Here is a 26,519-nt window from a genome sequence, read left to right as displayed (position 1 = left end):
CCATTGGCCAACATAAAACCTGTCAAGTCTGACCAAAGAAAGAGAGCCATGGAAAACCCCCGACCAAGAGAACTGAAGACTGTCAGCCAAGTGACGAAAGTCGTCCAATCGAGCTGCATCGTGAAGTTCAGCGTGCAAAACAAAACTATCCCACTCCACTCTCTCCCTGTCAAAAAGGCCACCCTCCAACTGGCCCGACTTGTCTTCAGAGAATTCAACCATGTTGAAATCTCCTCCAACAATCCAGCTGTCGGCCTGAGGAAGGGACTCTCTGAGCTGTCTCCAAAAAGCACGCCTGTGGGCTGGATCTCTGGGGGCATACACATTGAGAACACCAACTGCTGTGCTCTCAATCTGAAGAATAACATAACATGCCCTGCTTTCCACTAGTGTACCCTCTTGGGTGATCTCTGAGGCCCACCTGGCTGAAACTGAAATGGAAACTCCTCCCCTCGTGCCATCCGCTAGGCTCCAAAATGTCCGACTCTGTCCTTTGAGTAAGGATCTGCATCTGTCAATCCTGTCCTGGGAGAGCTTATGCTCCTAGATAAGCACAATGTCAGGAGGGGACCCTGAGGAAATAAACCGAAGGGAGTCCCTAAGCAGCTGCAATCTAGGAACACCCGATCTACAACCATCTGCATCTGAAGTAAATCTGCGTCCGTTCAGTCCTCTCACATTCCATGAAATGATGGACAACCTAGACATCGGATGGAAGTGAGGGGGTGCCAGTGGCACCGACACAAAACTCTCTCTCTAACGGCGCAATCCAAAGTCGGTCTCTGATCAAACTCCAAATTTGCCCCAACTCATGTAAAATGGCTCCATCCAAGGGAATAGTACTCTGGTGTGAAATGAGGAGCTGAAAGTCAAACCAACCAGCACTCCTGGGCACATCAAAATCTCCCTGAACCTCAAAGAATAGAAACAGAAAGGCCTTGCCACCGAAACCAAGTCGGAGAGTCCTAGGGCATGAATGAATCTGCGAGCCGACAATACAGTGAACCAGTGAGAACTGAGTCATGCTCATGAGCTGTCTAGCAATCTCGCTGTCAAGTAACTCAGCTGACCAGCTTTCGCTCCCCCGAGATCAGAAGCTGCCTGCGGAGAAACGAAGAATATGCTCCTCTCTGGAAAGAGTAACAGATCCCAAGTACTCCTCTACCTCCTCTGACCGTCGGCAAAACACCGGGAGGAGTTCCAATCAGGTGAGGGAGTCTATGGTAACCCCTCGAGCCAAGAAGGCCTAAAACTCAACGGGCAGATCTCTATCAACCATCCTGGGGTCAGGTCTAGGAGCCCGAAGAGCTGAAAAGGGCTGAGCCGTCCTAACTCTGCTCCTAGAATAGGTGAGAGGAAGAGGAAGAATCTGTAACGAGGTGCCTGTCAACGTGGGTGACTGATAATCTCGCTCGATCTCATTTGCTAGGATCTCCCAATCCTCATGCCTGTCTGGGTACTAAGCGAAATCTATGACCGCACTCGCAAAAGATCAGGATAAACCAAGAGTGAAAAGCTGCGAGGACGAGGCTGTACTGGGAGGGGTGTCTAAAAGGACGCTCCGCATAGCAACAAAGGAAGGTACTGTGCGACGAGGAAGAGAAAGAGGTCTCGAGGGAACCTCATACAAGTGCATGAGATCCTGAAACGGGCTCTGACTCTGACCTGTGTCGTAAAATACCACTCTCTCTATCGACTGCTGGGAAGAGGCATTCATCATAGTAACAGTAGCCTGAGCAGTCTCCTGCTGGATAACTATCTCAGGAACAAATAACTGGACATCCGGGGTAGTAGTGTCAAGAGTCATCAAATCTTGAGCTACAGTCTCCTGCACAGTGTCGTGACCTGCCTGCGGATGTGGTCCGCCGCATCTCCCCTTTCCGGGGTCTCCTGCACAAGTATCTCAACTCCCTGGGCTACCGTCTCCTGCACAGTGTCATGACCTGCCTGCGTATGGTCCTCTACAACTCCCCTTTCCAGGGTCTCCTGCATATGTGTCTCAGCTCGTACTTGGGGCTGCTCGTGCTGCTGGCTCTCCCTCTGTCTCCGTCTCCTCCGAGCTCTCCGTGAAAGCTGTACCACTGGGGGCACCTCCAAGTATTCTGAGTCCACTGGAGACTCTCCCGGAGGAGTCTCCTCTCGCTTTGCAGAATGAGTTGAAGCAGGCTCAGGGACCCCTAAAGGCTGAACTGTAGGCTCTGGGTCACCCACCCGTAGGATGAGATGGATCCAGAGTCCCTGAACGAGGCCGACGACTGGGGCAATCCCTAATAAAGTGACCTCTCTTCTGATAGAAAAGACACTGATTAGAAAGACCCTCGTACAAAACCCTCTGCTGAATCTGGACCCCATCTCCCGTGGAGTACGAAATCAAAGTAGGCAAAGGTCGAGGAGGGGGAAACTCTGAAGTGAGTCTGACCCTCGTAACACCTGTACCAGCAAGTGACTGAGCATTTTTTGCCGAAAAAACAGTGCTAATTATATTACTTCGAAAACAAGATACAAGAGGTCAGCATTGCAGTTGACGGGCTGCGTTCACAAATCGGATGCAGCCCAAAAGGTAACAAAAAGTAAAGCTCTCTCTCACGGAGGGATCAGGCGAGTGTGAATGAACAGCCAGAGAGGTGGTGAGTAGCGCCACTGAAGGCCCTGCGAAGCTTGCTCGAAGAAGAGGCCCTGTGTGTCCCAAACCCGGAGGAAATGTCTCTGCTTCTCCCGGCCGGCCCGGGAGTCCCCCTGTATCCAAGTGACTGAGCATAGGAAAGTCTAGCACCTGATGGGATGACTGTACCTGCCACACTAGCCATATGCTCCATTGCTCTGCGACAAGAGCTGACCTCATCAGGAAGTCTAGGGAAAAGCATCCAAAAAGAGACCTGGCGCGGTCCCGGGAAAGTAGTACTGAAGTGCTTCCGCCAAGGACACAAATGGATGACTCTGCTCTGAAACTAAATCGGAGAGCTCATAAGTACTCTTTGAGCCTGCTCTGCAGACTGAAGGCCAAAAGAAAAGTACCCTCTGCCAAGCAATTGGAAAACCGTTACTGAGACACCCAATGAGGCCATGTTGGTGTACACCCAATCACGTAATTGTTGGCCTCTACTGGGTAGAAAGCCAATGATATGCGTCAAACGAAAACCCTCCTTTGCTGCCTCAATCATCTGCACAATGTTGGGAGGAAAAGAAATTGTGACTTGAATCTCCTCAGATTCGGCGACGGGAGTGGCATTAGTGCCCTCCATTGTCTCAGCTTGCGCTGTCCTGAGGGGAGGAGCTACCTCTGCAAAAAATACCCACCAAGAACTCGCAACCAACCACTAGTCAATCCCCAAGAACTTGGTTGAATGCCCCAAACTTCAGCCTGCGTGGGATAGCAAAATGAGGTTCAAACCCAAGCCTGAAAACAGTCCGTTCAATGCTGAAGCAGAAACTCCGCCAATGCCCTGGAATTACGAGCAGCAATAGCCCTGGAGAGGGCCCTGATGCAGCCCAGCCTGAAGCGCAAAAGGGAAGGGGCGGACAGCAGCAACAGCAACAGTCTGAATGGCGGCGTCGCGCTGGCGACCTGGCTGGTGGCCTAAAAGGCGGCCTGGCTGGCGACCTGGAGGCGGTGGCCTGGCTGGCGACCTGGCTGGTGACCTGAAGGCAGCCTGGAGGGGGCGACCTCAAGGGCAAGGGCGACTTGAAGAGCAAGGGGGGCGCGGCCAGACGGAGGGCAAGGGGGGGCGCGGCCAAATGGGCTGGCTGATGGCGGCGGGCAGTTGCAGACGGGAGCTCCTCCTGTGCGATTTTTAAAATGCATATGGTTAATTGTGCTTGGCAACAACAACAAATGCTGGATTCGTGGAAGAAAGGGCTTGTTAAGCTTCTTCCAAAGAAGCAAATATGTGAATCTTTGGCTGATTGGCGTCCTATCATTCTTATGCCAATAATTTATAAGATTATAACCAAAATGGTGGTTGATCGCATCAAAGGATACTTACATGATAGTCTCCATCTTGCGCAATATGGGTTTGTTCCTTGCAAGCATATCCTTGATAATATTGCAAATGTGTACATTGCGATAGAATATGCAAAATACATGGAGTAGGATGTGCTATTGTTGCAGGTTGATATTGCCAAGGCTTTTGACACAGTTCGATGGGATTTCATCTCGCAGACCATGCAAGCCTTGGGTTTTGGCACAAAAATGCAACATGTTGTTTACTAGCTGTACAATGATAGTAAAGCTACATGTATATTATCTGGGGATATTTCTGAAAATTAGACACTCCATTGTTTGGTTCCCCAGGGCTGTCCACTTAGCGTGCTATTGTATGCGATAGCCACGCATCCAATGCTTCAATACGTGGATCATCTGCTGCTGGCTACAGGCATGTTGCATGGATTGGAAATTCATGGAAGTCGCACTATGGTTGCTCAAGCATATGTTGATGTGTATAGAAGGGCTGTGCATATATCTGCTCAACTGCGAGACAGCATAGTGAAGATCAGGTCCGGTATGGCATAAATAAATCAAACAACCAACTGCCTGCTGATAGAGAGTGACATCACATACACCACTGCCATTCTTAGGTGAGAGGTGAAAATCAGGCTCTAACGGTGTGGATACTGGCTTGCAATCCTCAAACTGAAAATGCTGCAAAAGCTGTCCAATATACTTGGATCGTGACATCGAAAAATCCCCCTCACTGCCAGCAAATTGAATGCCCAGATAATAATGCAAAAGACCAAGATCAGACATAGCAAACGTCTTCTGCAAGTCAAGCTTAAAAGCTACAATTTGCTCAGCATGTGTCCGAGTCACAAGCATGTCATCTGCATAGAGTACTAAAATCAGCAAATCTGTCCCACTCTTATGGATGTAAAGGGTCGCCTCTGTAGGGTTGTTCTGAAAGCCAAGACTAAGCAAATGAGCATGTATCTTGGAATACCAAGCCTAGGGTGCCTTTTTTATTCCATAGAGGGCTTTCTTTAACCAGCATACCTTCTTTTCAGAACCTACAACCTCAAAGCCAAAAGGCTGGGTAACATATACTTCCTCTTGCAAGTGCCTGCGAAAAGCTGTCTCTTAGCAACCAGACGGGCTTTATAACGGTCCACTGAATCATGTTTAATCTTGTATACCCACTTAGTCCCAATGGCATTCTTGCTAGGAGGCAATTCACACAACTCCAAAGTGTTATTCTGATGGATGGAATCTGATTCTGCCTGCATAGCCTACAACAAATGCAGAAACAACCAAATCAGCATTTTCTTTCCAAACAGCTGCTCTAGTACGGGCTGGCAGAGGAGCATCTTGTTTGCTGTCTTTGAGAGTGTCAAGGTGCCAACAGGGAAGCCTTTTGGGCTCCTGAATTTCAGCTCTCTTGGTCAATGGCTTGTGCACAGTATCGTGATAAATCTGAGGCATATCAGGCTGTAAATCATGCTGATTTTCAGACTGCACATGTGGCTGCAAATGACCATTAGGAGGAGGAAGAATCTCATATGTGACATCATCATGGGAGTCTGACAGAAACAAATCTCAAGCTGTCAAGGAGATCTGTGGCATCAATAGTGGGCTGTTTTTGACAGCCAGCAATGGCATAGATGAAGATTCATAAAAAACAACATCCCTACTTGTTGGTAAATTGAAAGGAAAGCATGGAGTGAACACAAACTCAGAATTCTTGCTTATGGAATGAAGAAAGATGAGGTCCTTAAGTAGGCACCTCTTACATGATCACTGACATCACTAATGACCTCTGAGCTCCACAATCATCTCCTCAATCTGCTCCTAGATTCTCTCAATCATCCTATGTGGCTTCTACCACCACCTAACAGTGCTTATGGGCACCTAACTGTGCCTCTAGCACACACACGTAGAAACCAAGGTGTGCCTCCTTGAGATATCCCAACATACCCCCCCTCAAGCGAATGCCTCAGGCTATGTCAAGGATACAGCTAGCACAAGGTGTCACATGCCATCTCATGGTGGTCATGGATCTATCAATGGCTAGGATCTCAAGCTAGCAAGGGTTCCCAAGGGTGTAAGGTAAACAAAAGGGATACAAAAGACCTTCCAATGGTTATCTCCCCTGCATGTACATGCACACAATGTCTGCAGGAGGTACCATGGAGCAAAAACACATACACATGGCCTACATCATATGGTGACCAGAGGTGTTTACAAAACACAATAGTTTATTTCATTCATTTTGGAGAACTATTCAGGTTGAGTACCTTGACTCAACATAAAAAAGAGAGATTTGGAGCATATATGGAGATGATTCAAAAAGCATAATCTTCATGGGATGCCTCATCTTGTGGAGGCACATCAATTGAAAGTAGATTGGCATTTTTTGACTTTGAAGTTGCTTCCTTTTTTACTCTATAAAACTTTTCATGATGATTGTTTTTGCCACAGTGTTTGCATGGATTGATCTTGAAGCAGTCTTTTGAGAGGTGATTAGTCTTCCCACAATGATTGTAAGGTGAAAACTTGCCCTTCTGGATTTTTATGGCATAGGCCTTGTCATTGCCTTTCCGGAGTTCCATGTGCTTTTCTTCTTCTTGAAGAGTAGAGATAAGACCTTCAAGATTAGGATTAGGAAGATTTTTCAAAGTGGTAACAACATGATCATAATCTTCAGGCATACTCTTGAGCAACACTGCCATAGCATCATCTGTAGTGATAGGAGAGTTGATAGAAGCAAGTTGAGTCATGAGACTCCGCATGTAATTGACATGGGCAGCCAAAGGAGTGCCACTAACCATCTTTAATTCAAAGAAAGCAATCTTAAGTGATAATTTTGAGATGTGAGAGCTAGCACCAAAAATAATGTCAAGCTTCTGCCAAGCTTCTGAAGGAGACGCTAAGTTAGAGATGTGATGAATATAGTCATCTCCTAAAGCAAGAGCAATGATGCCATATGCTTTCTCCTCTCTAGCAGGATCTCTTGCTGGGTATGTTAGAGCTGAGGATTCTCCAGCATTGGAGGCTGTTGAAGAAGAAGTTGAAGCCGGTTTGACAAGCCCCCATAGGTTTTCCCTCATTAATGCAAACTTGACCTTCATCTGCCATGTGTGGAAGCCCTTACCATTGAACTTGTCCATATTCAATATGGTAGCCATGAGAGGGTCTAACCCAAGAATTGGGAAGTGTCTTCTCTCTTACAAGGCTAGGAAAACAACTGAAAAGCTTCAAAGTATAAGCATTTAATGTAGCAAAGACTTGTGATCAAATTTCATACTACAAATCAATGATGCTTTCACTTGCATGCTTCATAGAGGTAGCTAAAAGAAAGCTTTCCAAGCAAATCCAGGTGTAGCAACTTAAAGCAAAGTTGTAGCCACAGTTGTACTGATGCTATTTAACACTTTAAAACATTAGAAATGCTAAAGTAGCATCTAATGTAGCATCACACTCACAACCTTGTCAAAACTGTCCAAAATAGAGGCCTGAACTTGGAGGGCTTGTATCTCACTCTCCAAAGCAAAGAAAAAGGGGCTTTCTGAAGCAAAAGAAAGCTCATATACCAGAGAAGATCCAGCACAGAGGTTGGGCGAAATGGCGCGCGATATTGTTGGCTGGAGCGTCGTCAAAGTCGACTGGTTTTTGCTTGATATCTCCTTGAATATGCAGCCATTGCTGCTCAGATTTCAACACAAGATAGCCCAAGGTATGGAGAAGCTTCCCTTGAAAGGAATTAGAGAGAGATGGAGAGACACAGAGAAATTGCAGAAGATAGGTTCGCCGATTTTCGTGGAATGGCGACTAGTAGTGACAATTGCTTGCAGGTGGAAGTTCGCCCCTTCAAGAGGTATCTCCAGCAGGACGGGCTTGGAGAATGGCGGAGAAACGGAGGAGAACAAGCTTTAGCAAGATTTGGGAAGAAGGGGAAGAAATGGTGAAGATGGAGAAGAAGAAGATGATGTGGCACAAATGGGCTCAAGGAGGATCAAAGGGCTCTGATACCATGTTGGTAAACTGAAAGGAAAGCATGGAGTGAACACAAACTCAGAATTCTTGCTTATGGAATGAAGAAAGATGAGGTCCTTAAGTAGGCACCTCTTACATGATCACTGACATCACTGATGACCTCTGAGCTCCACAATCATCTCCTCAATTTGCTCCTAGATTCTCTCAATCATCCTATGTGGCTTCTACCACCACCTAACAGTGCTTATGGGCTGTGCCTCTAGCACACACACATAGAAACCAAGGTGTGCCTGGGGCATACACCTTGAGATATCCCAACACTGCCAACAAAAATCTTGCCTGTGCAGGGCTGGTAGAGCTTATAGCCCTTGCTTTCTAAGTTGTACCGCATTTGACAGCTTTATCATTCAACTTTGTGCGTGTCTGGGCACATGTGCATATGCCAAGCATCGAAAAGTCCTCATGTGAGAAATCCTGGGCTTATGACCTGTCCAAGTCTCATAAGGTGTGATGGTTTTCAATGCCTTTGTGGGATATCTGTTCAAAATATAGTTTGTAAACATAACGGCATCCAACCACAATTTGTTAGGCAAGTGCTTGCCTTTCAACATACACCTGACCATCTCAATGACTGATCTATTCTTTCTCTGAGCCACGGGATTGTGCTAAGAAGTATAAGGCACAGTGCATTGATGATGTATGCCACATGAGGCCATAAAATCAAAAAATTCCTTTGACATATATTCAACCCCCCATTTGTATTGATGTGGGCAATTTTCAGCTTGCTTCTCTACCAAGGCAACGAAATGTCTGTAACATGCAAAAACTTCAGATTTTGATTTCAAGGCAAAAATCTAAGTATACTGAAGTCATCATCTATGACAGCATCTTTACCATCTTGACATGACAAGTTATGCTGACTTGGTAGTAGATGATGATATGGCAATGAGCTGCTTGTGCTGCTTTGTTTTGTTCTTTCAGAGCCAGGAGCAGCAAGGGATGAGATGCAGTAGACACCCGGAGAGCATGACTGGGCAAATCCGACCATGGGTGGACTCCCACATGAGGGCTGCAGCTCCTCTCTATTTGATGTGGGGAGACATACCATTGGAGTGACGATAGCATGCACTTGTCATTAGACACACTACTGCCCGGAGAGAAGAGAAGAGGAGGGAGGCACCTGGATAGACTAGTCATCTTGAGCACGAGTAACATTCTATCATTGATTTCCTCCCTTGACGACCTCATACCTGTAACCTCTCCAAATCCGGACCCACTATCAGACAAGCTCTTCTTGTCTATCCTTAGCCGCTTGATGGAGTTGATTCCACAAACATCATACATAGGTCTTGCCACTCAGATTGATGGATAGTTGACTAGGTGACCGGCGGCAAGGGATCACGCTCTCTATCATTGCCTTGGGTTTCTTTCTCTTGCATCGACAACGCGGTGTATTATATTCTCATATCAGACATAAGCCTTGGGCTTGGGTGCTTTTTTAGAGGCCCAACCCCTTAGCTTTCATTGTATGTGGGTTTTTTTCAGTCTCATAGACTTTTTGGTCTTTCGTAGATGTTAGTAAAATTTCTCTCTTTCTCACGACGAGTATCAAAGGTAAGTGCAATCAATTGCTCTGCATTTCCATGAAGCATATGATCTCAGAGACCCAACAGTCAAGGCTTTTAAGCATTCAAACTATACATGTGATCTCGATGCATAAATTACTGGTATGTATGAAGATCAAATGAATCCTTCTTGAGCTCCGCATGACTCTTCGCACGGGTGTAGAGAAAAAATTCGTCACACAAGGACTGAAGCACATGCTAAGCTCATGTCTTCACACTTTTTTTGGGGCCAAGGTCCAAGAAAATGAGGACCGTGGTGCTCTTATAGTATTAATAGAATAGAAGAGGATAAGACTCGAAGTACCACAAAACTCAAGAGCTACCCCCTATTTATTTTAAAAGGAGAAATACTTACACACTTCCATAGAGGGGCCCTCAAGTCTACGATTAGGATAAGTACCCAGCAACTATTATGCACGATTAGTACCTATATGTGCTTGGGATCCAATAGATTAACAACTCATATTAGGGGAAGAAGTATGTTGAAATTTTTATTATCCTCAACACCTTCAACCTCTATCATAGCACTTTTGCGACATCATTTTATGCTACTGTATGTATCTTCATCTTACCCTATTCAAGTGGTTAGGCACCAGTTTGTATTTGACTTTACCTAGATGCCAATTGTCAGCCATCGATTTGTTTTTGGTATCTAGGACTTGTTCCATAGTCCAATCATGTCCACATGACCGCTGCTTTGTCTGTGAACAATTTTGCAGAGAATTGCAGTGTTTCTCTCTTGAGAATATAATATGCATGTTGCAGACATGTTATTGAAGGTGATTAATTGAGGATAAGGGGGTTTTCATACGTTTGGTTGAGGTCATACGCACGCCATGGAACTAGTGGCACAGATACTTAGGAGGTTCTCAGGATAATTCAGATACAGGTGTGACGTTTGGCATTGGGATTGTGACACATTTCTCTTGGCTGACTTAGATGAGGTGGCATTACACATTGCCTCACTGTTAATCCTCCCATTTGATCTACCTTCCTGTCTTTGCTGGCATTGTACTTCGAATCAAGTCCTGCCTTTGTTAACCCCCCCAGTTGATGTAGCTTCTTTATTTTTGTCTTTCTCAAGTTTTGGTTTGTTTATCAAAACGTCCCATTTGATGTGTTTTCCTCAAGACGGTCCTTGGTGATTCTACCAACCGATGCATCCTTTTTAGCGAGGAATTGTTGTGTCTAAAAATTTCCTACCAAATTTGCCATTTACTTTTGACTAAATCCATCTAGTTTCCAAGAGGTCCAGTAAGAATTAGCGGATGTCTTTCAGGAATGAAAGAGAAGACATATTGCATGCTTATGTCTAATCTTGTCTCAAAAGTTCTGCATTGCACAATTAAATCTCTTGTAGAGGGTCTTTGATTATGTAATATTTTATGACAAAAGATTCCGTACCAAAGTGACATTTCTATGGTGCTATGTTTGGAGACGCAAGACACTGAATGCCGGGACATGGAATGTAATGTAGTAGAAAGTAGATATGGTAAAGTTTGCACTTGGTTTGTTCATAGTCTGATATGATGTCACTTTCTGTGAATGGCAATGATTTATTGTCCAATTTTGTTTTGAGGGTATCCATTTTTCCCTATACATTTATGTGCTATTGATGTGCTTTGTTTATATTCAGGTCTATGAAAAAAATCCTACAATATCTGGTGGTGAGGGAACGCTTATAACCATCTTTCCAAATGGGTGTAAGGCTTTGAACGAAGGAAACTCAGATGTTGTTCAAAAGGTTCGCTTTTCCTAATTTTGCATGCAAAAACATATGTGCTTATCTTGGTTTAGACACATGGAGAGTTGGGACCAATGTGGACAGATTAACCTTGGTATCACATGGAGACCTAGAGACTAGTGTGGATAGATCCCATTGGTATATGCAGGCTGAGTAGGGATGCCAATTTAATACCTTTTCATTTCGCTGTGCATAAGTAGCGCAATCATCTTCGAACCATGCCAATTTTGTACCTTTTTATTTAGCCGTACATGTTTAGGTGAGAGAGTGAGCTGAACGTAGTTCACTCCCCAAAGTGTACTGAACTGAAGTGACTGAAGTGAAGTACAATGAAAGAGATGAGGGTTTTGTCTAAGTGACAAAACCCTATCTAATCACTAATCGTAGTTAGAGATTAGACTGTGGTTAGGGGGAAAAACCTCTAAGAGGAAGAAGTGCCCCTAACCCACTTATTACATTACATTGGTCACTGCCTAGAATATATTTTCAGCATGAACCTCAGCTGGGGAACCAAATGCTTTAGGAAGCATCCCCTTAAACACATTATTTGAAGAAGCTGGAATCTGAAATTCAGCATGTGTATGTGCTGAATTTTCAGAGAATATAACATCTCTACTCACAAAAATCTTGCGTGTAGCCTTTGCTTTGTGAACTATACTCCACAAAAATGCATTGTGAGAACCAGGAACGTGCACTGGAGCACCAAGGTTGCGGGAGTCTGGAAGCAAGCGCGGTCTTTTTTGAGAGACTTGACTCCTCTTCGGCTCTTCACATCCGATGCTTTCTCCCATGCCATGCCTCAGAGGGAGTGATTGTCTTCAAAGCCTTTGTGGGAGCCTGATTCAAAATATAGTTGGTACACATTAGGCAACCTGTGAGGCAACTTCTTACTTGTAAGCATGCATCTATCCATCTCCATGGTAGTGCGATTCTTTCGCTCAGCTTTGCCATTTTGTTGCGCTGTAAGCCTCATTGTAAGCTGATGCGTGATATTATTCTCCTTCAAAAATGCCTCAAATTCATGAGACATATACTCTCCCCCTCGATCTGTGCGAAGTGTCTACACCTTGAGTCCTGTCTCATTCTCAACCATAGCCACAAAATGTTTGAAATGCATAAACACTTATGATTTTTCCTTGCGACCATATACCCAAGTGTAGTTGGTGAAGTCATCTATGAATGTAACAAAATAAAGATAACCCCCAAAAGCAAGTGTCCTCATGGGACCACAGAAATCACTGTAAAATGAGCTGTAATTTTCGTGTAGCTTTCACTGTACCATCCTTCTTGAAAGGAAGTCTATGCATCTTACCAAGGATGCAATCCTCACATGCATGAGGAGGAAGTGACTCTAAAGGAGGCAATGCATCAACCATATCATGCCTCTGAAGTGTCATTAAGCTGCCATAGCTCATGTGCCCATTACCTGGCATGCCATAACTCCGCATTCTTCATCGCAGCAGTGGGAGTGCTCACTGATAATGCAAGATTGGATCTTTTTTCATATAAATCAAGCTGAAAAAGACCCCGATACAAAGTGCTAGACAACATCAAAGCATAGTCATTCTCTTTGTCTCTGACTGCGCACTTATCATCATAAAAAACAACTTGAAATCCTCCTCTATTGAGGGAGGACACTGAAAGCAAATTCTTCTTTATGCCTGGCACATAGAGAACATATGAAATTCTGAAATCTGTGCCATCAGTGGATGTGAGAAATGTGTCCCACGCCACACACTGAATAAGAAGAATTATTTGCACAAGTCCAGATGTAGAGATACAAAAAGACTCTTCTTGGAAGTGATGTGCTTTGAAGCACCATTGTTAAAATACCAAGTATAAAGTGTCTCATTGACACTAAGAGAGCATGCATCCTTTGAAGGATCGTAGCTGCAAGTCAAAAAAGCATAAGGGTGATCATCATTAGTGACTGTAGCATCTGAAAACTACCCACTGAAAAATGTGAAGTGCAAGATAGAAAGGCATAGTGCTCTTCCATAAAGTTGGCTGTAATATCTTCCCCATCATGAGAATGTGGAGTTGATGCATCTGACACAGCCATACCTGAATCCCTTTTCTTCTCTTTAGCTATGCACTTCTTGCATTCACCAATATAATGACTTGGCTTCTTGCAATATTGACAAATGCCCTTCTTTTCTGCTTATCTGCATCACCCTTAGTCTTATAAGAGGGATGTCCTGAATCAGCTTTATGCTGATGTGCGGGCTGATTGGCATGTGGCTTTTGCTGCCCTTTACCCTTGGACTTGAACCTCAAAAGCATAGCATGCTCGCCAGCTCAGGTTGCCATATTTCTTCGTGTCTTCTCCTCCTGCAACAGAAGTCCTACCGATGGTGAAAAGAGAGAGGGTTGCTGCCCCCCCTCAATGACAAATTCAGCGAGGTGTGGAAACCGAGATAGGACTCAGGAAGAGAATTCAAAGTGGTGGTGATCGTCGCTGAATCCGGAATGACTTCATCAATATTCAATAATTGTTCCCTTAAATCCTAAAGCTTAGTGAGGTGAGAATTCATGGAATCTCCCTCATTCATATGCGTATGGAAAAGCTCTCGCTTCAGAAAGGAAACTTTGGCATCATTTCTTGCTGCAAACATACCCTCTTGTATCTCCCAAGCTGCCATTGATGTCTTGCATGACCGAATGTGAGGTATAATGAACCTCTTGATAGAAACAGAAATCACTGAAAGAGCTTGTGCATCTCTAGAGTCCCATCTTTTCTGCTCTGCTCTAGGAGGTTCTGGAGCCGTAGCTCCAACTACTTGTGTTGGTTTTTGACACATCCCAGCACTCCTGAAACCCCTGATCTGCAAAATAACCACACACAACATCAGAACTGAGCAGGCTGCTCACCACCCAACCGTGACATCTACGGGATGTGATCCCGAATCAGAAGATGTCCCCTCCGAGCCACGAGCTGAGCTACTGGCACGAACTCCCAATCAGATCCAAACCAGCCTGGTGTCCCATATCACCAGGTGGCGCTGTGAAGCCCTGGATCTGCCACTGGGCCTTGGGCTACGCTAAGATGCAGGCGCGCGTCCGCGACTCAATCCAGGATCAGACCTTGCACCTGGGAACGAGACTTGCTCCCAACTGCACACTGAGAACTGAACCCCCTGGGCCTCTTTTATAGACTCGGGCCCCGGCGCCAAAAATAGCGAAGACCTATAAATAGTTCGTACCCTTGCCACTCAACCCGAGAATCAAGCCTGCCTAGCTCTAAGCCTCCCCAGGCTAACCTGAGCTAGTTCTGTGTAACTAGTACACGTCAGATACCAATCCGTGCACATGACATACTCCCCCTCCTCTAAGAACTCACTCCTGAGTTCGCTAAGAAATCGGGAAATGTTCTTTGGAGGTTTTGTAATGTCTCCCATGTTGCATCCTCCTCAACACGATCCTTCCACTTAATCTTCCGTGATAGTACGATTTCGAATCTGTCTTTCACGAAATTCAAGAATTGATTCAGGTTCGTGAGGAATAAAAGTCAAATCTGTAACTTCTATAATCTCATGAGGAGAAACAAGTTGATCATCTGCACCCAACACTTCTTTCAGTCTACTGACATGAAAGACTGGATGTACTTTAACATCAGGAGGCAATTCTAGTCGATATGCAACTGGTCCAATTCTTTTAATGACCTTGAATGGACCACAGTATCTGGGGGATAATTTCGGAACCAAACCAGTACTTAGGCTCTTGGATTCCTTAGGAATTCTCAAATATACCATCGTTCCTTCAGAGAACTCTCTAGGTGAACGATGTCTATTAGCATAAAATCTGTCCCGATCTTGGGCACTTCTAATAGACTCCTTGGCAAACTGCAACATTTCCTGCATGTCTTGCAAGAAGTTCTTAGCAGAATCATTTTGAATCCCTTTTAATCCTACCATAACTGGTGACTTAGGTTGAAACCCGTACATAAGCATAAAAGGACTGTAACCTGTACTAGAATGCTTTGCACTGTTGTAAGCAAATTCAATCATGGGTAGATAATCTTCCCATGAAGACTGTCTCTTAGATACATATGCCCGAAGCATGTCTTCAACCAACTGGTTGACCTTTTCTGTACTGCCATCGGATTGTGCATAATCCGAGGAACTCATACTTAGAGTAGTTTCCAACTTCTCAAATACAAGTGTCCAGAAGTTACTTGTAAACTTTGAGTCCCTGTCACTGACTATGTCAGATGACAAACCATACAGCTTGAACAAGTGGTCCACAAACTCGTGAGCCAACTGAACAGCTGAAATAGTTGTTCTTGTAGGTAAGAATCTAGCCATTTTTGTCAAACGGTCAACTATGACCCAAATAGAGTCATGACCCTTGCGCGTTCGAGGTAAACCAGTAATAAAATACATGGAAATACTCTCCCATTTATTACCTGGAATCTGTAAAGGCTGTAATAAGCCCGCGCTCCTAAGGCGTTCAGCCTTAGTAACCTGACAAACTCGGCAACCTACCACATAGTTCTCTATAAATGCACGCATCTTAGGCCAATAAAAGATATGCTTCACAAGAGACAGAGTCCTATGTATACCTGGATGTCCCGCACTAGGAGCATCATGACACTCCCAGAGAATCTTGGATTTAAGGTTTAGAACATCAGGCACACAAATCTTTTCATTCCGGAACAGCAAGCCGTTCCTAATCATCCACTGACCTCCCGCCGCCTGTATCCTAGGTGGCACAATCCCTGAGTCCTGGTCAACCATGGAGCTCCCATCCTGGACTCTCTGCCAATAAGAACTGAAATGACTATCAGTTGCGTATAGCCCTCTCAAGGATTGAAATAGGTCTGAGGATATTTCCGTAAATGACAAAGCATTTACAAACTTGACTTAAGGCATCCGCCACACTATTCAACGAACCCTTACGATAACGTATTTCGAAATCAAAATCCTGCATTAACTCTGCCCATCTAGCTTTCCTTCCTCTCAAGTCTGATCCATCACACACATACTTAATTGACTGGTGATCAGTCAATACAAGGAACTTTGAACCATACAAGTAGTGTCTCCAAACCTTGAGAGCATACACTACTGCATAAAGTTCCTTCTCAAGTGTGGGCCAACGATACTGAGTGTCGTCTAGCTTCTTACTCTCAAAAGCTACAGGTCTGCCTTCTTGGAATAGAGCTGCCCCAATCGCATAATCACTCGCATCGGCCTCTAAAACATAAGGCCGGGTAGGATCGGGTAATGCAAGAACGGGTGCTTCCTTGATAGATAACTTCAAGGTTTCAAAAGCCTTGTTCATTGCATCATTCCAAGGGATCGGTTGAGTAGACCTGCGTCCACGACCTTGCAATAGGTTGGTCAAGGGTACCGTGATTTGTGAATAATCACGGACTGACTTCCGAAGAAATACCGTAAATCCTAGGAAAGAGCGAAGTTGTTTCACAGTCTGAGGGATAGGCCATTCTAAAACCTTCTGGATACGATCCAGATCAATGCTAATACCTTCAGAAGAAATCTTGTGTCCTAAGTAAATGATCTCCTTCATAAAGAAGTCACATTTACTCATCTTGGCATAAAGCTTATGCTGTCTTAGAACAAGTAAGACAACCCGAAGGTGTCCTATATGATCCTCAAGCGTTTTACTATATACCAAAATGTCATCTAAGAACACTACCACAAATTTGCCCAGATAATCTCTGAACAAATCGTTCATCATCTGCTGAAAAGTAGCAGGAGCATTGGTCAAACCAAAAGGTAATACGAGGAACTCGTAATGACCATACCTAGTCCGGAATGCGGTCCTATCTATGTGTTTAGCATAGATACGGATTTGGTGATAACCCGTACGCAAATCAATCTTAGTGAAATACTTCGCTCCGGCCAAACGGTCTATCAAATCATCAGAACGAGGTAAAGGATAGCGGTTCTTAATTGTAACTTTATTGAGTCCTTTATAATCTATACACATTCTCCAGGAAGAATCTTTCTTCTTTCTTAAGAGGACAGGTGCACCCCAAGGTGATTTACTTGGGCGTATATAGCCCATATTCAGGTAATCCTGAAGCTGGATAGCTAACTCATCCTCCTCTACCTGGCTCATCCTATACGGTGGTACACTGATAGGTTGAGCCCCTGGGACTAAGTCTATGCGATGATCTACTGCCCTTTTTGGAGGTAACCCTTCCGGCAGTTGAGCTGGGAATACGTCCTTAAAATTATCTAACAACGTTCTCAATTCTCGGTGTTCAAACACACTTAATTCATTTTTGTTAATTACCGAAACAATAAATGAAGAAAGTGGAATCAAAACACACTGATAGACATCATAATGAGAAGTGTTCAATATATTCCGAAGCTGCATCGCAGATACAATAGGCCCCTGAGAAGGGGGAATCTTATCACACTGAATACAAAATTGGGTGTCCTTGTCTACAAAAGAAAGCGTATGCTCTGTCCATCCGATCTGGATATTGTGGGTTTTAAACCACTCTATCCCGATCAGCAAGTCTACATGCTCTAGATGCATAACATAACATGTGAGAGCTCCTGTGTAGGCTTGAATCCGGATGGGAAGTGCTTCAACCTTGCGATCCCAAAACTGCTTCCCAGCTGGAAGCTGCACCTCGTAGGTGTGGTCGCTAGGTACTGTGGACAGCCCCATCTTCTGCACAAATTTGTAATTAACAAAATTGTGAGAGCTGCCCGGATCAAAGAGAATGTGAACCTGTTGGTCCCTAACTTCTCCATAAACTCGGAAAAGATCATGGGAACCAAACAACGAAGTATTAAAGGTACAATTACAAGAAAGGGGGCAGGTAATGACATTTACTGAAATACCTGTCATCGTAACTTGGTTGGCTCCCTTGGCTGCGGTGCGTGGACCCGCCTGGAGCTTCGGTCCTAGCACCAATTTTTGATTCTTCCGCTTAGGACACTCATTCTTTGTGTGGCCCCGCTCCTCGCAATAAAAACACCGGCCTTCTTTCTTGAGCCTGAGAGTGCGAAGGAAACGGGCCTTACCATTCTTCGCAGGAGTTAAGCTTTTCCTGGAGGCGTTGTCCGTAGACTTCGTCTCCCCAATACCAGTTGCATGCTGAAAGAACTTGCGTTTGTTCTTTCCGCTGGTCTCGGTAACTGTGGTTGCCTTGGTACCGGCCATGGTATCATCATATATGCGCGCATATGTCATGGCCTCCTGCAATGTTGTGGACTTGTTATTCTTAATCTGTAACTTATAGGAGTCTGGCAAACCATCCACGAAAAAACCTAACAAGGTTACAGGATCCATTTTTGTGGCCCTGGTTTGCAGATCCCTAAATCTTTGAAGATAAACTTCAAAAGTTAAATTCAATTTTGACATATCGAGGGCCTTGAGCTTGCCGACGATATCGTAGTCATCTTCCTTCTTCAGGAACTCCTTCCTGAAGATACCCTTAAATTCTGTCCAAGTATCAGGCTTAGGCTGGAGTTCTTTCCACCAAAGCAAGGCTTTACCTGACATAAACCCTGCTGCAAGCTGAATCTTTTTCTCGTCTGGATAGGGGTGAAATTGGAAGTGTACTTGCCACTTGTGCAACCAAGTGTCAACCACCTCCTTTGTTCTTGATTTTTGGTCACCTGGAAAGGGATCCGGAGTGATATTCGGGCCTAGCACGGAAGCCATGGCATCCACATGCGTGAGTGCCTGAACCGTGCTAGCCAGAAGAGTCAAAGTTGCTTGTATCCCTTGGAGTTGCTGTGTCAACCCCGATTGATTAGCGTTGACCTGCTCAAATTTACCATCCAGAGCAGTCGTGAACTCACTGAAGGCTTTCTTAGTTATCAGGTCGTCATAGAGACCCTGATCATCCTCTCCCACTGGAGTGTAATCTAAGTCCTGCTCTCCCATAGCGAACTCGGGATTTGGAGCATCAGACATGGCTGAAATCTGATTTGATTACAAACGGAGAGAAATAACTGACTGAAACGAAGCACGGAGGGAGATGGAGCAGAAGAAAACCGTCCCGAATGAAGCTGACGGAAGGAGATGCTGAAATCTGGTGAATCGGAAGACCACGAGTCCTGGTGCCTCCCCGAACCTGCTAACCGGATGCGCAGGCTGCAATAGAAGCTGTGCGGACTGCTGACGTGGCCTGTACGGTTGCTGACGCAGGCCGTACGGTGGCTGCAGGTGCTGGCGCAGCTGCTGTTCGGTACAGCAGCAGGTACAGAAGCAGGCAGAACAGTCCGTACAGGCTGTACGGCTGTCGCTGGAGCTGTACGGGCTGGTACGGAAGCTTCGGGAGCTATGCAGGGCTGACGCAGGCAAGGGCAGATGCAGGGGAGCTGATCGAAACAGGGCGCAGGCTGAAGGGCGAGGCTGGCTGGCACGAAACTCGAGATAACTTCTCGAATCTTGGGGCTGCTTGTGGGTAGCCTAGCACCCAGCCCCCACCTATATAGGGTGCAGGGCTGCCTGATTTGGAAGCTAGGCTTCCAAAAAAGGCTAAGCCCCTCCAGCTTTGGAGGGGTGCTTTTTCGAAAAAAGCACCTGAGCCCCTCCAACTTTGGAGGGGTGCTTTTTCGAAAAAAGCACCTTGTTTCAGCGCAGGCTGCACGCAGCCCTAGGCTGTTCGCAGCCTGTTGCGCAGGCTGTGGACAGCCTACTGCGCTGGCTGTGGACAGCCTAATACACAGGCTGTCCCGCCACTACAGCCTCATCTACTGTGCCCCCCCTCCTAGGCTCCGCATCCCCTCCTCCCTTGCTGTCTATTTCCTGCACTTGCTGTCTATTTCCTGCACTTCTCTCCTTCTTTTCTGCTCTCCTTCTCCTCCCTCAAAACTTCTCTCCGTAGCCTTCAGAAATTTCGATTCTATTTCACTCCTCTTCTTCTTCCTTTTCCAGATATTTCTTCACCCCTTCTACCCCAGGTAGTCAGCAAAAACGCAGCAGGAAATCTCGAATTTAGGGCATACCTGGAAGAGAAATCCGTCAAATTTCTCGCATCAGAAGTTCCTACCTTAGGAGTTGGCTCTGATACCAACTGACACATCCCAGCACTCCTGAAACCCCTGATCTGCAAAATAACCACACACAACATCAGAACTGAGCAGGCTGCTCACCACCCAACCGTGACATCTACGGGATGTGATCCCGAATCAGAAGATGTCCCCTCCGAGCCACGAGCTGAGCTACTGGCACGAACTCCCAATCAGATCCAAACCAGCCTGGTGTCCCATACCACCAGGTGGCGCTGTGAAGCCCTGGATCTGCCTCTGGGCCTTGGGCTACGCTAAGATGCAGGCGCGCGTACGCGACTTAATCCAGGATCAGACCTTGCACCTGGGAACGAGACTTGCTCCCAACTGCACACTGAGAACTGAACCCCCTGGGCCTCTTTTATAGACTCGGGCCCCGGCGCCAAAAATAGCGAAGACCTATAAATAGTTCGTACCCTTGCCACTCAACCCGAGAATCAAGCCTGCCTAGCTCTAAGCCTCCCCAGGCTAACCTGAGCTAGTTCTGTGTAACTAGTACACGTCAGATACCAATCCGTGCACATGACAGTTTTGCACCTTTACCCCTGCCTCCAGTTGTAGGGGTGACAGGTGTTGGCACTGTACGTGGTCTTGCTTCATCTCCATTGACATAACCCCATTGACATAATCCCAAAGATTTCTGCCAACCAAGATAATGCGAACTATGAAACTCCACAAGGAGTAGTTGGTGCCATCCAACTTATCCTCCTGTATGAGAACTCCGAACACCTCATTGGGGTTGTTCTGAGCCATTTTTGCCAGATAAACTCAAAAAAACACAGCAAACTGACCAAGTAAAATCATCCTTTCTAGGATGACAAATGCACAAGTAAAATCTGCAAAGAAAATCTGCCCACAATGACAAATACTATCATAGCCTATCAAAGGCTCAAAATGCACCAAAATGCTCTGTTGAATGCCCAAAAATCTGCAAATAGAATCTGCAAAAAGTGACAAAAGTTTGCAAATTGACTCGTATGGAGTCCAGAACTGCTTGCAAACTTCCAAAATGCTCTTTTACTTGTAAAATTGCAACCCAAGTGCAAAAGCCCCAATTTCTTGTAGGAAATTGTACATAAAAGAGGGCAAAATGATCTGAAAGCCCCAAAGGTTGCACAAATTTCACTCTGCTTGCAAAAGCTCCAAATTTCACTGCAAACTTGTAGTTTAATTGCAAAAGCCCCAAATTTTTGGACAACTTGCAAACCAAATGCAATGTCTGTCCACAAATATAGAATGCCCCAAGTTTTTTGACAAACTTGTTTTGAAGGCATATGCATTTTGGGAAGATCAACAACCATACCATCCTTATGTAACTTCACCAAAGCCCCAAACTTGAGGTGTCCAGACCTCTCATGTGATAAATGGGTATCTGCCACGGTAGAAGAATCAAGAGCAAAGGCATTTGCATCTGCAAATCTAGTAGCATCTGCAAATCTGTCATAGGCATCAAGTCTATACAGTCCTCTAGTCAATGTCCTAGTCAAGACCATGGTAAAGGCATGTGTGGCATCATAAATTGCACACGGAATATCAAAGAACCTAATAGCCACAAGTGGCTATGGCGGAAATAGAGATAAGGTTCTTGTGAATGCCGGGAACATAGAGGACATTCTCTAGAGTGACAAGACCACCAGAAACATAAGTAAAAGCAACTTGCCCAATGCCTTTCATTGTATATGATGCATTATTGGCACATGTGATGGTCTCCTCCTTAGATGTATGCTCAAGTGAGCTGAAGAATTTCCTGCAAGAAGTAATGTGCTTGCTAGCACCACTGTCAAAGATGCCGGTCTTGGTGCAAAATTAGCTGACTCATGTCGATCTTTTGGAGTAGGAGAACCAGAGACTGCAAGACCAAACTTTTTTTTCTTCTTTTCAGATGCAATTCTCTTCCTGCATTCAGGGATATCATGCCCAGGTTTCCTGCATCTCTTCTTCTTCTTGTTATCCCCCAAAGAAGAGGGTGACCAGCATGTGAATGAGGGGGTTTACCAACTGAAACTTTGCCTCTGCCTTTATTTTTATGTTGGGCAGCAAAGGGTTGATCACTAGCCATAGAAGCATTGCGATTTGCACGGCTTTGTTTTTCCTGAAGCAGAAGATCTGGAGCAGGTGCATCTTCTACTACAGGTACTCTGCCTCCTACACAGGAACATATTCAATGGGATGGTCTGATGCCAAAGCATATGCCTTGATTGCTCTTTCAGTTAAAAGGGTCATTATCCTTCATATCCGATCTTGCAAGACAGCAAAGCAAGCGTGGGATCAGCTTGCATCCTTACATTAGGTGCAGAATGAGGCGAGGGTTGCCTATCTCTGCAAGCAGTCAAAGGACTTGAAGCTTGAAGAGGGTGGTAACATGGATGCCTATCTTACCAATGTGAAAGATTTGAAAGAGCAATGAGCTAATATTGATGAGGTGGTGCTTGATTCTCAACATGTGTCTAATACCCTTGATGGGTTGCCTGACTCTTATCAAGGCTTTGCTACTACATTGAGGTTAGTTGCAGGTGGCAATGCCAACCATTATTCTTTTGACCATTAGACCCATCACATGATGAGCCTGAAGTAGTACCTATAGTAATAGAGGCGGTAGTTGTAGCACCAAAAGCTGCATTGCATGTAGGCCTGGCCTCAGAGCCTGAAACAATATGCCATAAATTCTTGGCAACCAATACATGCCCCATCATGTATGATCACATGGGATAATTTGTGCCATCAAGCTTGTTCTCAGCCCCAAGCATCCCAAACAAATCATCTTTGCCACTAGTCATGGTGTTGAAATTCAAGTGCCATCAAGCTTGTTCTCAGCCCCAAGCATCCCAAACAAATCATCTTTGCCACTAGTCATGGTGTTGAAATTCAATGCAAATGCACCAACTGGTAAAGCAAATGAGAGGAAGGCAACCTCTCAAAAATCAAGTGGCAAAATTCTGCTGAAGCTTCAAAGCTTATCATTGCAAAAGACTCGTGTTGTCCCGAGGTGTACTTGATGCAAAAAAACCCCCAAAAGGCAACACGGGGCCTTCTAAGGCAACACGGGGCCTTTTCAAAATGCAAATGAAACAGAAATTGGAAAGAACCAATGCAACAAAGGCTTACCCAATGATGTAGCCCGAAAATACAGCAAGGAAAAGTCTTTGAATGCGAGCAGAGGGATTCACCCTTGAAGGAGAGATGAAAATGAGAGCAAGTGGCAATACGAGATGCCAAGAGAAGGCTGAAAATGAGAGTTACATCAAGAGAAAATGCTCTCACGAGGAGGAGAACACTTAGAAATGAGAGGAGAGTGATCCAATGGAGGGAAGCTCGCAGCCCGAGGCAAAGGGAAACCAAAAGAGAAGGAATGGGCTCAAGGAGAGGCCTCCAGATTGCTTAAACAATCTCTGAATGTCTTCAACAACCAGCACGCAGCACGAGACAGCTCCAAAAGGCTGAAAAAAGCTTCAAATTGGCTGGCACGAACCTGAGGCAGTCCATATAGCAATAAATGCTGACAGCAGTTTCGTACATGTAATTAATGCTGCTGCCAGGTTCGTACTACTGTCAGAAATGCATTAAATGCAGGCAGAGATTTTCGTACAGGCTGTACTGCATTAAATGCATGCACAAAATTTTGTACAGGGTCCATACAAAGTGTACCATTCACACCTGTGAGCTGTATCTACAATAAATGTAGGCTGGAGCGTCCGCACAGTTCCGTACAGATGTAGCAGTCCACAGGTGTGAAGGGCAGCAATGAAAACAGCTCGGTTGAGGCCTCAAAGAATAGCCTACAATGCCCACACGTGTGACGAGCAGCTGCTGTACAGGCCATACAGGCTGCCAAACAGCTCCGAATGAGCACTAGAGCTCAGGGGTGGCTGTCAATGGCTGAGGGGTGAAATCCTAATCTACTCTAATACCACTGTAGGAAGAAATGAACACAGGAAGCAAGGAAAATTGAAGCACACACTCAAAAAGTACTTGTTGTAACGAAAATGCTGCTATAGTGAATGGAGGCTCAAGAGAGAGCCAATATGACAAAATCCTAGGGCTAAGTGTCCTAACTGTCCTAAGTGGTACATGTACTAACTATACCAACTGACCTAACTGATTGTAACTAGCCTACAAGGCACATACCCAGGAATGAGTGCCATCTATGGATAGCCCATAGAATGGCCTACAATGAATGGTAGGGATCATCCAAAAATTCATGGTCAGATGAAAAGAGTCAATGAAACGTTAGAGGATATGCTCAGAGCATATGTGTCATTGACATAACATACAGGGAACAAGTGGTTGCTCGTGTTGGAATTTGATAGAAAACATTCCTTTACAAGGAGTCCATTCGAGTTGAACTATGGTTATAGACTAGTGAACCAAATGCAGTTGGAGTCCCTCAAAAAATGCCTAGTGCGGTGAACTATGTTCTAATGTAGGAGATGCTAGTGCTTGCAAGAGCTAACATCGGCCAGTCTATGGGTAGGACTAAGTATGCGAACGAAAATAGCTCTTTTAGAGAGTTTAAGAAAGTAGAAAAAGTTTTTCTTAGTGTTTCTTCACACTCCAAGTCTTTAATTACAGCAGTGTCTGTTAAGTTATCACCCCGATATTGTGGGCCGTGATTAGTTCTAAAAAGAATAGGCAAGATAGCCTATAGGTTGGAATTGGCACAAGGTTGTAAGGTGCATCCACTAGTGTTTCATGTTTCTCGTTTAAAGCAATTTTTATACCCGGGTGACTAGCTTGTTGCGGGTATTATTTTGTTTCAAGAGATAGAGGGTAATGCAAGGAGCAAACCAACAAGAATTCTAGACTGAGGAACAATGCAAGTTCCCAGATTTCAACATTGAGAACGCTGATGCCTGAAGTCCTCGGGTGGGATTGGATAGCTCAAGGTGTATTTTGACTATAGCTCATCTCCGGTTTTCTTCCTCCCCTTTTATTGCCACTATCTTGAAAGACGGGGCAGCTTCAATAGTACTCTTCGAAGAGTCTCCCCTTCCTCTCTTGAAGAGATTGATAAGCAGACTGTCATGTGGTATGACAATATACTTTATGATGATGACATACCACCTGGTACCTCTCATTATATGCAAAGGTCTAAGTGGAGAGAGGTCCTGCTTCTTGTGTGGGCTTTTGCAAGGATTTAAAAAACCTTTCAGATGATCGTGAGTTCTAATTAGTAATTCACACCATGGATTGGGTTGATACAAATGGCAAGCCTCACCATTGCTCTACTGGGCCTGAGGCTTTTACAAGCTCAAGTATCCAACTTCAAGTCTTTCGATTACGGCGAGGTTCATACGGGGATGCCTTGGTTTATTACGTTCACTTGGGGATAGGTTGTCCAGGTCTAGAGATGAGGGATATCCTTTTGGAGTTGTTTTCGGGCTTGTCAGGGTTTTACATCATGTGGAGCAGTTTTTCTTGGCTTTAGGATGGTATCTTGACCCTAATCGAATCACATTTCATTGGGTTCATGAAAGATGTGGCTTTATGGAGGTGTCCCCATAAAGTATTGACAATGAGACCCCAGTTAGTGGCAATGGATTGATGCAGGCATCAAGACAAGAGCCTTTCCTTCTTTTGCTACATGGTCAATAATGCCAGGAGGTTCCATCTCACAACCTTAGACCTGAAAGCCCACTAGAGCTCCTCATTGGAAGAATTATGAGATTTCTGCTGACCTGCAGAAATCCTTTTAGAAGAGACTCTGGAAATCCCTTAGGAATAGAAAAGTCACTCTTTTCTTTTGGCTTTCTATTCACGGAGGATTGTAGTGAACTAGTGGAGGTCCATGTTCGGGCAACCTCTGCTTGCCTTTGTTGCCTTTTTGTTGAGGAGTCTATCAGTATCAGCTATGGAATTGCAGATAGGCGAGGATCCTCTGAAAGGGGATTACATGTAGGTGAGGATCATCTGGAAGTGGATTACATGTAGGTGAGGATCATCTGGAAGTGGATTGCTATCCATTTTAGCACTTTTGTTTCTTCTCCCTTCCTCATGACCTAGGGTTCGGTGGCTTGGCTCTCTCTTCCGAAGCTTCAAGTCTTTTATGAGAGGCATGATTTTTCTTGGGCCCTTTCAGTTAGATGACATTTAGTTGAGTCATGCTCTCTGGATGATGTTCCCTCCTCTCTTATAGAATTGCACATGTCATGATGGATACCTTTTGGGAGATTCAAGCAAGCATTTCACCGTGTTATATTTGGAGGTATAGATGCACAAAGGCTTTGGAT

The 26,519-nt window shown here is 45.0% G+C and overlaps 1 protein-coding gene across 2 annotated transcripts in view; it reads left to right on the top strand.

Annotated features, from left to right (window-relative positions):
- LOC147881954 (uncharacterized) overlaps positions 1–26,519 on the top strand; it is a 138,364-nt gene that overhangs the window by 29,447 nt on the left and 82,398 nt on the right. For both annotated transcript variants that reach the window (XM_087402071.1, XM_087402072.1), the window contains exon 2: positions 11,186–11,293. In XM_087402071.1, the coding sequence (XP_087258197.1) occupies positions 11,186–11,293 (108 nt within the window). The remainder of the gene's footprint in view (positions 1–11,185; positions 11,294–26,519) is intronic.

The sequence above is a fragment of the Dipteris shenzhenensis genome, chromosome 30, assembly GCF_047967505.1.
Source record: "Dipteris shenzhenensis isolate YYH24624 ecotype China chromosome 30, Dip_SZ_1.0, whole genome shotgun sequence".
In the NCBI taxonomy this organism is placed as follows: Eukaryota; Viridiplantae; Streptophyta; class Polypodiopsida; order Gleicheniales; family Dipteridaceae; genus Dipteris; species Dipteris shenzhenensis.
The sequence above is the reverse complement of the archived record's forward strand: the minus strand, read 5'-3'. Positions and strand labels throughout refer to the sequence as shown.